This window comes from Homarus americanus, unplaced genomic scaffold (genome assembly GCF_018991925.1).
Source record: "Homarus americanus isolate GMGI-L3 unplaced genomic scaffold, GMGI_Hamer_2.0 scaffold59578, whole genome shotgun sequence".
In the NCBI taxonomy this organism is placed as follows: domain Eukaryota; kingdom Metazoa; phylum Arthropoda; class Malacostraca; order Decapoda; family Nephropidae; genus Homarus; species Homarus americanus.
Window position 1 is genome coordinate 3,326,159 of NW_024712913.1, and position 14,960 is coordinate 3,341,118.

Consider the following 14,960-nt stretch of genomic DNA (forward strand, 5'->3'; position numbering starts at 1 on the left):
TAAACGCTTTTTTTCTGTGTTTCCAAGCAAATTATTGGTCATTTTGAAATATATTTTACATATCGACAATATATAATGCAGTGCAGTGTTGATTTAAAGAAAATAATCTTGAAATACACCAAGAGAACTAAAATTTTATGGGTGAAATGGTGCCATGGGGTGACTTCTCTTCCACCCCAATGCCTTCTCTTCTTCCTTCTCCACCCCCATTCTAATTCCCATCATCATCATCATCATCATCCAGGAGCCTTCTACATACACACCTCAAAGTAAGTGAACTTTTCTACCATTTTTGTTGAATTTAGGCAATTTTTGGTGAGCTGGAACCAATTGCCCAAAAACCCATTGAAACAATGGTTTCGGTTAACAAATTTTTCGGTTAACGAACAACCTGCTGGAACGGATTGTGTTCGTTAACCGAGGGACCACTGTATAACATTTTATTTTTCCAAACCTTTCTATCAAAACAAGAATGCAGAAGGCTGATTATATTACCCATTTTCATTATTAAAATCATAATTTGGAATCCATGAGTTTACTTGTGTGCAGTATATATAACCATCGCCTGATTACGTGCTTTTAATGTATCGGTTCAATATTAAAATTAGTTATTAAAGTCTATGTAATCGAGTCAAGTGCCCTGTATATATGAACAATTGGCCATTGATCACTGTTTTAAACCAATTACCAGGACAATTTATCTATTACCTCACTAGGATAGTTAAAATTACAGCAACTTGACATTATTGATCACCTCCAAAAAACAACACTGTATAATTCTTAATATTCAAAAGGTGTTGTCTAGTGCAGAAAGTAAGACTCCGTATATTTAACACCTAATATATACAATAACACCTCTGTCAATGGAGTTCTTACACTGAAATAATTTAATGTATTTTAGATTTATGCTATAAGGAACTTATGCAGTTCATTTAAATTGCATGAAGTGGTATTAAATATTCCTTAAGGTGATCTATCTTATCCTCCCTCAAATTTAAATTATTTGTGAATTAGCACAGTTATGTTCTTTGGGCTATTATGTTAATGTGAATAATCTACGCTTAGGGATCTTCCTATACATGACACCATATGTTTAAGCTTAAATACTTCCTAATACTACAATTTAAGTAAGCTTGAGTTTAAGGTTAGCAGTTTTAATACATCATTTTAAACATTGAAAACCTAACCTAACTATATCCACACACAAAGTAATAAGTTACTGAAGGGATGACAATCTTTCTTAACTTATATTCTAATAACTTCTAAACAAACATAAAAACTGATAGTTGGACAGAAGATGAAGAAAAGACCAAAAGATAGACTGAAAGATGAGAGGAGAAACATATTTAGTACTGGAAATAATAAGATATGTAATAAAAGTAATGAATGCTAAGAACAATTTATTCTTTAGACTAAATTGCCATCTGATCTCGTGGTACCACAGTATACTTTTTACTTTATTTCTACTTTTATCCTCTTCGCCACTGATCGGCTCATTAGCCGCTTGGGCGATCGGTCACGTCTCTGATTACTTTTCCTTTTCATTTATCTTCTTCACCAAAAGATCGGCTCACTAGCCGCCCGGGCGATCGGTCACGTCTCTGTCACGCACTGTTGGCAAACACTGGGCATGCACCGGCTCCTGAATGTACCTAAACCCGCTCCAGTGTTGGTCAAGTCTTGTCTTGAAAGAGAAAGAGCTCACACTCGGTGCCGTCACAACACTCTCTGGTAGGTTGTTCCAAGAGTTTACAACCCTCACTCCGAAAAAGTTTGCCCTCACAGTTTTCTGGACTTGCAGCTTCTTCAATCTTGAGCTGTGACTTCTTGTGGGGCGAGCGTCCGCCAGCTCCAAGTAAGGACACTCAACTGAGTAGTGCCCCCTGAGATGCTTATACACCTCAACTAGGTCCCCCCCTTGCTCGTCAGTAGTATAAGATAGGCAAGTTCAGGCGCTCCAATCTCTCAGGGTAGCTGAGGTGCCGAAGTGCAGGCACCAGTCTGGTGGCCCTCTTTTGAACATTTTCAACCAACTGACAGTCCCTAGCATATCTTGGGGACCAGATGGGGTGACAGTACTCCAGATGGGGAAGCACTTCACTCCTGAAGATGGTTACGAGGGATGGACCGTCTAGATACATGTATCTGAACGACCTTCTTATAAGACCCAATAATTTATTTGCCTGATTTACCTTCTTCTCGCAATGGCCCAAGAACTTCAGCTCATTGTCAACATACATACCTAGGTCCTTCTCACATTCAGTCTCAACTAGTGCAGTTTCTTCATCCCATTGGGACATATGATACGCCTCCTTACCATTGGTACGCCCCAGGTGCATCCTCTTACACTTCGTGACATTGAATCTCAGCAGCCATTTCTTCGACCATTCCTGGAGCCCACAGAGGTCCTTCTGCAGTTCTTCACAGTCCGCTTGGTTCTTAATTTCCCTAAATAACTTGGCGTCATCGGCAAACATTTGTATGGAGGATGTAAACACGGATTGTGAGGTCATTATTTAAATACTATAAGCCCCATATTCAGAACTCACAAGACTAAAATAGGTATTTTTTCTCTTGTTTGACTTTATATACAACCTACTTCTAAAATTAGGATGAGAGATTTAATATGGTAATTCTAATCATCCCTTTCAAATAACAGTACAGACTCTTGCTTCTTTGAATACGTGTGACAGAGGCATAAACAGTAATGATCTAACTTTTAGTAATACCTCATGCAACAAAACCCTGCCTGAAGGTTGATCCGGTTACAAAAACACTTGGCTCTTTACTCGGCTACAGAGGATAGAAGAGACAAACAATTCTACGCGGGTGTAACTACCAGTACTGGAAGGGTGCAAGACAAAAAGGGATGTGAACGCAAAGCACATTTTCATAAGCCTACAAATGCCTCTACTGTAAATGGAATATGACTTCAGACACTTAAAACAGTATCAGTGATCAATACAGTATTCTCTACTACTAATAGGATTGGTGTTAATGTTTGATGTGGATGTGTGTCTTCTGTACAAGGGCCACGTTGGGTGTTTAGAAAGAAAAATTCATCTTTCTCTCTCCTATTATTTCTGTTTTATTTGTGAAATCTTATGTGAAATAAAAAAAACAAGAAATATCTGGCATCTACTTTGGGTTATATCGACGAATCAGTGAACAGTTAACATACTACTCATGTTACCTTCTGAGTGAAAGATCATTGAAATTCTCATGCTAGTACAAATAGTCATAGCATACTAAATTAAGCAATGTAAATATTATATACATGAAAAGACAAACTAATATAAATTGAAGAAATGACAGGGCCACATGGAACAGACATGGATCAAACTTAGACGTAATGTGAAATCTTGCCTACCGCTTGAGATGCTTTTCACTGACTCGATGCCTTGCCACCTGCTCTGACAAGTCCAACACTCCAAGAGGTGTTAGTGGAGCAGAAGTAAAATCAACCATTATGAGTCCTAAGCATGCAGCCCACTCGCCTTACCCTCCAATTGAGCTGCTTTTCCATCATAAGAATATGAACCCTCTTTTCTGCAGGCTGCATTTGTATTTTAGTGAGCAGTACTGCCACAACCAAGGCCATGCTCCCGTTACCCTGCAGGGCCAACCGATGTAGACGGGGTTGTGGCGGTGGTGGAGACGTTGATGGTTGTGTAGGTTTTGGTTGAAGGAGGGGAAGAAAGACAAAAATAAAAACACATTTATACATCGACTATGACAACATCGATTACTCTTCTCGCTGGTGGCTGTGAGGTCGTTTACAAATGGCCTTTTCCAATGCGAGAGAAAACAACGTCACAGCCATAAGGCGGGAGGTTGCCAGGAGCACAAGCAGGGGCTGTTCCAAGGAATGATGCAGTGGAGTCAGCTCTTCAAGACTTACCCTCTTCGTTAACTGTGTGTCCATCATGAAATTGTGAACATGTTTCTCGGCACGGCTAAGTTCCATTTTACGTGAGACCACAGCGACCAATAAGGCAGTGCATCCGGCCCCCTGGTGGCGGCAGTGGAGGAAAGGTTAGTGCCAGGTTGAGAATACATTACACACACGCTAGCTCCAGGTTCAGCAGAGGATAGCTAGTCATTATTAGGTACTGCTTAGGAAGAAAAGCTGTATGAACTAGTTATGGTTAGGAAGCTGATGATTAATGTGATGATTCTCGTCTGAGAGTTTTATGTTAGTCTTAGAAGGAAAAATGTAATAAGAGAAGAACACATTTGTTACACGCTATGACAGAGAAATGACAAATTTTGAGAAGAAGATTGACAATATTTTTTGGTGATAAAATCTTATGAAAAGACGTAGCTGCACTGGAAGATGAGACCCGTGGCCAACTTCCACAAAAGGAAGGTAAAATTAATGGCCTACAGATTAAGAAAAAAATCAATAAATTATGTTACAGCAGTTTTGTTAATGTCGGATTTATGGTAGTTTCAAGTAAAAACGAAAACTACAATTATTGTTCTATTGTAAAAAAAATAAGTTTTCATCAAGAAAAAAAAAGAGCTGAAAAGCATTAATTTCATGACCATTTTATACAAGCAATGCTTTTTCCTTGGTCCAAAATAGGTAAGCTAGGTTGTCTACCACTCCCAGGAAGAAGAAAACACTCAATTCTAAATGTGGAGGTCACGATAAATATTGCTTAGATACTGATCACTAACATGAGCTTAAATCATTACTGTCGAGGAAAGAAAATATTTTCCTAAACTAGTATAGAATATGAACGAGATTTCATGTTCATTATAAAGAAGAGAAATTGATAAAGATTGTCATGATGGGAATAAGAAATGCTTAAGTAACTGCTGTAGGAGATTGTAACAGGAAGCAACAAATATCATCACCATTGATTTGATGAAACTCTACGAGAAATATAATTTGAATGCTAGGGTATTTGTTTTCAATTATTATAAGGTCAATGATAAATGACAGAAAAAGAGATATAAAGAACAAGTAAAAATAAAAAAAATAGTGTACTGTTTATGACATGATTTTCTTTTATTGTAGCTTAGAAGTTGTTATCATATGACAAAATAAACTTAAAAGAAAATAGAATACTAATCACTAATTAAGGTCAACATTGGTATCATAAATTTGGTAAACAATATTAACTTTCAGACACGGGTAAGTTTCGCATCAATTGTTCTAAACAGTGACAGTGCTATATATTCCATAATTTCCTTACTTAAACTGATAATCGTTCAAATTTGTACTAATTTTTACTTACTGAACATAGCATTATAGTTGGTACAGTTCATTTTCAGTACTATGGATTTACTTGCTGTTGAAGTTGCTCATGACTATTTATTTTCTTTTGTTGTTTAAAGGGAAATTATAGAATAACAATCTGGAAGTTGAGAGAATCCCAGACAAATTAATGAGACTGGTGCTTTAGATATGCATTGAGTATAGATTCTAAATTGATCAAGTACAATATATATTAACCTTTAACTACTGTACTTAAAGTTTTATAATTTTATACACACAAAGTGATGTTAAAGAAGAACTCTATATTTCTGCCAGTTTTTTTCTTCAGTTATTCAATTCTACCAGTTCTTTTCACCTCAATGTTTACTTTACTTTTCCTTTGCTTTACAGTTCCATCTCATATGAAAGGTTCCATGTTTATATGTATACACTGTACAAGGTCAGGCAACACATTCTCCAGTCTAAAACATCCTGATCATTATACTCGCCGAGGGAATCATCGTTTTTTTTTTTTTTTCCCCGAGGAGGATGTTGCTGTTTTGGGGCCCAGTGTAACCAAGGGAGAAGGGGGTTATTCCTATTCTATATATGTTGCAGCATAGTGGTTAGGGTTGTAAAGGGGCAATTATGGTAATATGGAATTTAACTGACAGAATGTGGAAGGTCCAATGACATAAACATGAACAACACTCCCAGCTACTGTAAAGTGTGAGGGGTGCTCTCAACCTGCCTCAGGCCTGGATGACTTATCATTACCTACTCCCAGCAACATAGACCCGCACTCTTGAGAGAAGAGAATGCTAACCTTAAGTGAATATTCTAAGTCTAAAGATCCTGAATTTAGTAAAGAGCTTGAAAAATTACAGGAAATACAATGTAATGTAATAAACTAGCACTTTGTAGGAATATGTAACCCTGAATACAAGTATTTAACTTTTGGTTTTAATGTACTCAATGGAAAATTTTTGTGGCCCATAGTACGGATACCTGCACTTTTTATGCAGGGCTGTAATGTAATAAAGAATATAACGATAAATTTTACTAACAAGTAAATGAAAATAGACAGGCACAGCTTCCCATACTGATAATAGGATGACAAATTTTTATTTTCAAAGTTGACATTATCCCTGATGATTATTTTTTTTTTTTTAGACTATAATGACTTTCCCTGATAATGACAATTATCTATTTACTGTAAAGATCATTATCGATGTCTTCATTACCACAACTGTATAGGTTTCGTAACATTTCTCTGCCAGAAATTAGTGATTTATCAAATTGAAAAAGGTACTTATTTATAGAACACAAGGATATATTTCTTCTCTATTAATCCTTTCATTTATAAGAAAACTAACAGGAAATGGATCTGAGAAAGTCCCAAGAGAAATAAATATTAATGTGACCTTTAGTTCAGCCAAAAGAGCAAGCTGTTCAAAATGTATCAGAATTCCATAAACAAATCCAATATATGAATAATTTTATTTAATTAGTTCTCAGTACTGTATCTAGTTTGAATAGATACTGAGTATAACTTGAGAATCAGACTTCAGTGCCGTGAATCATAATATAACAAATTTCTTTTGTATGGAAGTCGACAGATAAGTGGTAAACTTAAATATCCGATGCACAAAAATATAGTGAATTAAAGCCGGAACTATAAATATTAAAATTACTAAAAAAATCAAACTCAGTACGTTAGAATGCGTACAACAGCACAGAACAATATCATGTAAGATACCGAGTTATTAAAATGTTGATGACTTGCATAGTTACTAATCTAGTATATGTGCATATGGACCTTAATTAAAGCTCATTAATACATTATAATATCAACATCAGTCATCATAAAGTAATTATTAGGAAGAAGTAAGGGAGATGGATCTAATTATTAATGGAATGAAATAATTCTACAAACATGTCAATAAGCAACAGATTGAGGATGTTCGAGAAAGGAAATAGAACTTAAGAAGAATGAGAAAGACAGAATATAGACTAAATGTTGATATTATAGAAGAAATAAACTAATTTATCAGTTTGTGCACAGTTATTCATAAAATATATTAAAGAAATTGAACAAAAGTTCAATTAGATTGGAACAAAGGACTCTATAAATTTTAGAACAATAAACTTATGAACATTCTTACTCACACTTATATGGATTTCAATGAACCAAGAGATGAACCAAAGGTAAAAATAATTTCAGGTGAGAGTCAATTTGCAATATTTTCTAGAGTTAATCCTGAGATGTAATTTATATTAACACTTATTGAGATTAATCTGCTATGCAAGTGTCTGATGTATGAACTGTACTGTACAAGCGAGAGATATTAATAAATCAGAACAAGAATCTACCTCCTCACTTCGGTTCTGCAAAGGTAATAAATATGAGTGGACAGGCTTTACTAGTATTGATATTTACTGAGATCATCTTTCTTCTGATGTTATCACTGTAACATTCTCAGCAAACACAATAAAAAATTACACAACTGAATGTATCTATCAATAGAGGGACGAGAAATTAACCTGATCAGAATTAAAAGTTATGTTCTGTAGGTTTAAAAGTTCCAGATTTTAGAAGTAAAAATTCTGGGTTATAATGTTTACTGTGCTTCTACAGTTATAGCCTTTACAGACATATTGTACACCAGGTAATACACTAAAACATCAGGTATCAAACATTAGGACAGTCACTCTGTCAAATGTTGTTGTTTTACTACTGCGCTTTAACAACTAAACGTGTATTCTCGATTAGTACAGTATATGCAGTAGTCATCAACAAAATTACTCATACTAATATTAATTTCGAAATATAAATAAGCTTATCTGAAGATTTTCTAAACTTTGTAATTTTTCATTCATATAATTACCTGTATTGTGAATAATTACTTTTATATTTGACAACATTGATTTTAATATGCTGGTTGTAACAGTGAGTTGACCAGCTTGTGGTTGAGTAGATAATCAGCTTATTACTGCATTCTGGATCAAAAGCAGCATTGCCAAATATGACTAATGGCCTGGCAGGGGCAATGCAGATATAGTACACTGAATACTTAACCTCAGTGGACAAGGAGAGAGAGACACACAAAAACACAAATGCACATCTACACACACACACACACACACTTTTATCCTCTCCGCTACTGATCGGCTTGCACAGGACACACACACACACACACACACTTTTATTCTCTTCACCACTGATCGATGAACACGCACACACACAACCTCTCTCTCTCTCACACACACACACACACACACACACAAACTCTCACTATGACTGACAGACACCTAGAAACAATAAAGAGATACCATTTCGAAATTCACTTTTACTTTTGTTGACTCCATAAAAAGGAGAAAAAGGAAAAAGCCAGACTGTAAACAATGGAATACAAAAATGATGAAAAAGAAGAAGAGGTCAAAAGGAAGATGTTGTCATATTATATTAAGAAATATGAAGTATGTAGGTGGTGTATAATGAACATATATGAGATCAATAGCATATACTTAATGATTATAGCTAAGCTAAGCTATATATATTATTTTAACAAGCTTACTTTATGAATAAAGCTTAAGTCAAAATTTTGTATAATTATACACTACTAATACATGTTCTAAATATTGTCTCAAATCCTACTCTAGATATCATGTTCTGCTTTATACAGTACTGCAAAGTTATCAAAAAGTGAAAGACTCATTTCTCTCTTAAGGAGACAATAACTTCAAGATTTATGCAAAGCTTGATGTTAAATACTTTACTAAGTCGTCCCACACCCTTACGCAAATAATAAGTAGCTGTGAGAACTCCGTGATAGTGTAGTAAGCAAATTGTATATTGAAGAAATATTGCACATGCCTAGCATTCAAAGTGTATGTTAAAATGGAATTCTCATAGCATAATAATTTTCAAATTTTAAAATTCCATAAAAAGGAAAAGTGTGGACACTTGTACTATTCTTCCATTAATTATTTACTCTTAGATGTATGTACAAGGTATTTTCTAAAATGTTCATTTCTCTACTAGAATGAAAATTTATTAAGTCTGGTTGATATAAAACATCTCCAGAAAGTGATTCACAGTTGTTGGGATTTACAAAGTGTAAAACATTGGTAACCAGATAATGAAGGAGTGACAACCAAAACTTTAACTTGTTACACCTATGGAAGACAGCACCCATGTCCACACTACTGTCTGGGCTGTGGGACTCTTACAATAGCCAAGTCATAAAAACCTACATAATTAATTACAGTACTCTGAGAGACAATGGTCTGAAGAAGACATACCTGACTGTGCAGTTATTATTCAAATATACCATTGTTTTGGAAATTTAGGACAAATTGACATGATCATTGATCACCGTAAAAAAAAAAGTATATATGGCAGCAACTCTGTCACAAAGAACACTCCTTTGTTGAACAAACCATGCATAAACTCATGCACCAATATTTGTTGGCCGTCACATGGTCACATGCGTGCGTCCCCTTTATGATCACTCCCTCTGTTGAACAGTTCAGTATTTATATTCCAGGCCCACCCATGAACACTCCTTTAACGCACTGAAGATTTTTTAATGGATTTCAAAAAGATACTTGTGGCAAAGCCATGTGCAAAGTCAAGTCATAGAATAGACCTCAAGCTGCATATCTTTTTGAAACTACACCTTGTAAACCTGTAATGAAGAGAGTTAACTAAAATGGGAGTATTTAACAGTGCATTTGCAAATCTCCTTTTTTTTTAAGAAGAGACTTTTTAGTTTATTCTGACAGCATACAAGAAAGTAATTTTAAAAGAGTAAAAGAAATTAACTGTTGTTTGTTAGAAGGAAAAGCTTTTGTTTAGGGTGGCACTGAGAGCCCTGGTATATCATGCATGAGCAAGAAGCTGCCTTAGCGTCAAGAGACTATGCAAAACAACAGCTGTTTACTGGCCACTGCGGAGAGGACATCCCACCGCTCACTGAGGAGAGTACACAATCCCTCTCGTTTGGGGGGACACGTCACCGTACACCATGTAGTGGATACGCAGCCAGTTATAGAGAACACAGGCTCTTCCCCACTACTGAAGGCACATGCCGATATTTAGGATAAGAGGTAATCCTTCTCACAGCGGTCACTGATCAGTAAAGATAAGCTCAGTAGTCATTTGGGCAACCAGTTTATCAGTACACATAATACAGTGTCCTTGCCACAGATGATGGGACTTATTAGTAATTCAGAGAGCGGCGTGCAATTGGCCACTTCCATCCACACACCCAACTAGCATTAACAGGTGCGTTTTGTGCAAAAATCAGTTTGTATTATAAATCTATACTTTGCATTATATTTCCAAAACTTGTTAAAGATAAGCAACTATTTGTTGTTGATTCTAATTTTGGTACTTCAACATTCAGGATTCTAAATCAACATTCATTGACCAAGTTCCTACAACACTTAAAAGTTGAAAGGACTCGTGTCTTAGCATGAATGATTCCTTATCTACGAAGATAAATTCTGATTAAAATATTGCATCCTTCATTTACAGTACTTACTCCATTAGAGCTTGGTCCTTTATAAGTAATTTAGATATGCAGTACTGTAAATCATTGGTGGATCATGTGGCCTACATATTCATGGGCGACAAATAATTAAACTCCGTTCTTTCTACATAAATCATCCTGGATGGCTCACAGATGTATAAATTTTTTTATGTCACTCCTGTGAAAGTTTAATGGCATCATCCTCAGGGGGGATCCCAAGTGTTGCTGCTAATGTTATGGTGACCTGTCTGTCATATCAAGTTTAACCTCTGAACCAATTTCAATGTACTTTTTTATGTAATTCACTCATTAAATATTATTATTATTATTATTAATATTATTATTAATGACTTTCTTCACCTTTCACGTATCATTAGTTTATCTTCTTTCTTAGATTTACACGTCGAAATATGATTTATCCATACAGGTGAGTTATTACAGGTACAGACACTCAGGTAGTGCAAGAGTTAGTTAGTTGTTGAGCTGTAGCTTTATCTTATATATGACTTTTTATACAGTTTTACAATATCTCCAATAAGATTACAAGTAACTGATTAGTTAAATAGTACAGTATGGTTATTTTACACAGACTTTTCCAGTTAGTACAATTGTCGACATATATAATGTGTGGATATATATATATATATATATATATATATATATATATATATATATATATATATATATATATATATATATATATATATATATATATATATATATATATATATATATATATATATATATACAGTACACATACATAAATAATAATGGAGTACCATGTTGTGACATTTTCTGTCAGGTCAAACGGAATCAATGATTTTTGTTTCCACATTTGTGGCACGTATACATACCCTAAAATTAAGACAAAAAACTTATTGATATTGGACTTATCAGGTTTCGGTCCTCCCTTTAACAGGCATCTGTAATTTTTTTTCTCTATTCCCTATAACTGAAGTTCTCCATATGGAGTTTCAAAGAAACCTGGGACATGTCTGCCCCTTGGGTCAAGAAGGAAGTTTATGCTTTTGGGCCGTGGTGGGGTAAGTTGCCTTGTTTGCGGTGCTCTTGTTTATTTGACTTAATTCTTTGCGCGAGCTGGAGGATATGATGTTGTGTCCCGGTACGGCGGTGAGGTCCTCTCCTAGCAGGTGCCGTCAACATGACCAGCTGACACGTCTCAGTGCAAACCCAGCCCTGGTGCGGCCTCAAGCTAAGATAGACTCTCATGCAAGGATCTCTACCGCATGTTCGTGAGGGATGCACAAGTGTAGTAGCAGTAGTAGTAATAGTAGAAGGAAAAGTTATAGTTGTAATAGTAATAGTAAAAAGAAGATGTAGTAGTAGTAGTAGCATATACAACGCACAAATGTACAAAATCAGGAACTCACTAAAAATAAGCTAGAGAGTTAATGGCAAAGAACACAAGAGATGACTGATTATTAAGTTTGGTGTTAATGTTACTTAATAACTGATTAAAGGAACTAAATGATAATCAATAATAAATTATGAAAATCTTATATAGAGATGATCATAATCATAAACTCGCAAGGCTACAAGGGCTGGGTTGAGGCTAGTGATAACTCTCTTTTGCGTCCTGAATGTCGTTTTCTGTTGCACCTGAGCGGGCGCCACTTACCATGATGCCTGTTGTCACCGCTATACCCCTCCCACAGTAAGTATTTGGGACAATATCACCATACCCCACGGACAAGAATGTGATCGCTATAAGCCACATGGTGTTCAACAAATTGGCATGTTCTGCGTCATGGTACCTGTTGGGAGAGCGAGAGAGCAGTGACAGGTAAGAGGGGCAAGGGTAGAGTGGCCACTTACCATGATTCCACAAGCCACAGCGATGGTCCTCCCACAGTACGTGTTAGGAACAATATCCCCGTACCCAACACATAATATAGTGACAGCGATGAGCCACATAGCGTTAAGCAGATTAGCATGTTCTTCATCGTGATACCTATAGAGTACAAGACATGACCATTAAGAGTGACTCCCGGGACTCGCCCGGGGTTAGGTCAACCACTGAACACCAATCAGGGTGGACAACAACCAGTAAGGGGCGTGGTTTCATCAACCGGGTGATTCATTGCAAGAACATGATTGGATGCAACATTTAAATGGGAGTGGTTTGATGCCAAGGGCTTAATCTGACGGTATACACCAAGCAGGCCGGTATCAATCTACACAACTAGATGGCTATTGGCCAGGAGGAGTTAGAGAGTGAGAGAGACAACACCGAGCGTCACGTGAGCAGGGCACGTGACGTGTAGAGCACGTGGCGACAGTTAAGACCATGTGTTCATAGCTGTACTATATTGTTCACGGCTGAGCCCTTTTATTAAACTAAGCCATTTTTTATAGAAACTGAGCTTCATTCATTGAAATGAACCTCAGTGAGGAAAAAAACAGCTTAGGGCTCGAGTTACTAAATGAGCCCTTAACTGGGCCCTAGACGTACTCCGGGCCAGTCCCCATCGTGGCTGCCCCACAACAACACCGTAGCCCCAACTGGCCCTGCAGGGGTGCTGAGGGGGATGGGGGGTGTAGGGGAAGGGGGTGTGGGTGGGTGGGAGGGAGGGTGGGAGGGAGGGCGGGAGGGAGGGAGGGGGAACTCTGTGACACCTGCCATCACTATCACAGTGATCGTCACTGCCTTACACACTCTGCCACTCTGAGTGTGTAGAGGAACTAGTAGGACGATCATGTAATCAACAGCAGGAGTGAACAAGCTACTGCATCAAGTCAACAAAAAATACCTTTACCTGAGAGGGTAAAGTGAAGTCCGTTGGTATATATATCATGAAAATCATAAGAGATACTGTTAAAAATATGAGAGGCTCTTATATGTATACATATGTAAAACTATATGTATATATATATATAGAGTTATTGCATGCTTGGCAATGAAAAAGAGGCGGACTGATACAATACTCTGCCTTCGGAAAATGAACTTCTGATTTGCTGAAAACTCTCATCAGCCGATCTGAGGCAAACACCAGGATCATCTGCTGTTGAGCTGAGCGTCTGAAGCGGCATCCTCGGGCAACAAGTATTGGCACATGAAAGCTTTCAGCCAAATCAAGAAAATGAGTATTTCCGAAGGCAGGCTTTAGTGACTGACCAATGAGTTGAGAACGGTATGGTGTTGGGGCTACTGTGCTGCGGGAGAACATTATACATGGTATAGAAAAAGAATATATTGACCAAAAAAGGCTGGTAACTAGACTAGAAGCCATATCTAAGAACGTAATGTTTCTAGTAGGCATAAGGAACCAAAAGAGATATAACTGGTACGTCTAGTATGCCATTCACATCACTACTTAAATAAACTTAAGGCTACAGATGCTAAGTTCCATAAATACTGTAATGTACGGAGGCCCGACTGTGAAAGTGAGCTCCACTTGCTTTGAATATTCTGCAAGAATAAAATACAATTAGATAAAATTATCATTTGAATAAAGATTAATGCTAATATTGGGCTGAAGTACATCACGTTGGAAGTGTTTAGTGGGCATTATTTTGACGTTCTATTTTTGTTTCTATTTTACTATCTATGATAAAATCTAAGACAATTAATAATTATAATAATAATATTGATCCCAAATTCTAACACAGCAGATCAGTGGTAACTTTAAGCAGCATCGGCATGATTGCGTGCGCTGCCACTATCTAAAGTCTAGTAACTAGCTGCCGATGCCACTCTCAGCTGCCATCTGTTCAGAAGCTGTATTGGAATCTGAGACCAGCAAAAACATGCATACTGTCTCCGCATGTGGAGTTCTAAGGGACATTCTAGACGTCTTTTGCAGACAGAAATTAATCGTGTGATGATTATCTATTTAACTAAAGAGGCAACATGAGGTAGATGCACACGCTGATCTGGAGACCGTTTAAGGACATCAGGATATGTCTGAAGAACACGGAAAAAAAAAAATATTTAAAGAGAATCATTAGGGAAAGTTAAAGCAATGAAGACAAATCTGAGGTAAAATCATTGACTGCAGTTCCTGTGAGACTTTATCAAAGAATAGATTTAAGAGTTAAGAAATATGACGCTTTATATCGTGTTGGTCGTGGTCTGTAACGTTAACATCAATAACACTATATTAAGAAATATCCAGATGACCATCATAAAGGATTCCTTCCTGTGTTCTGTGAACAGTGGCAATGAACCAAAAACTGAATAAGCTTTTACTAGCCTA

General features: G+C 36.7%; 1 protein-coding gene across 1 annotated transcript in view; it reads right to left on the bottom strand.

Annotated features, from left to right (window-relative positions):
• Positions 1-14,960, bottom strand: part of LOC121864849 (small conductance calcium-activated potassium channel protein-like) — an 85,472-nt gene that overhangs the window by 13,805 nt on the left and 56,707 nt on the right. The window contains 3 exon segments of the mRNA XM_042364015.1: positions 3,902-4,012; positions 12,383-12,555; positions 12,558-12,715. Coding sequence (XP_042219949.1) covers positions 3,902-4,012; positions 12,383-12,555; positions 12,558-12,715 — 442 coding nt within the window.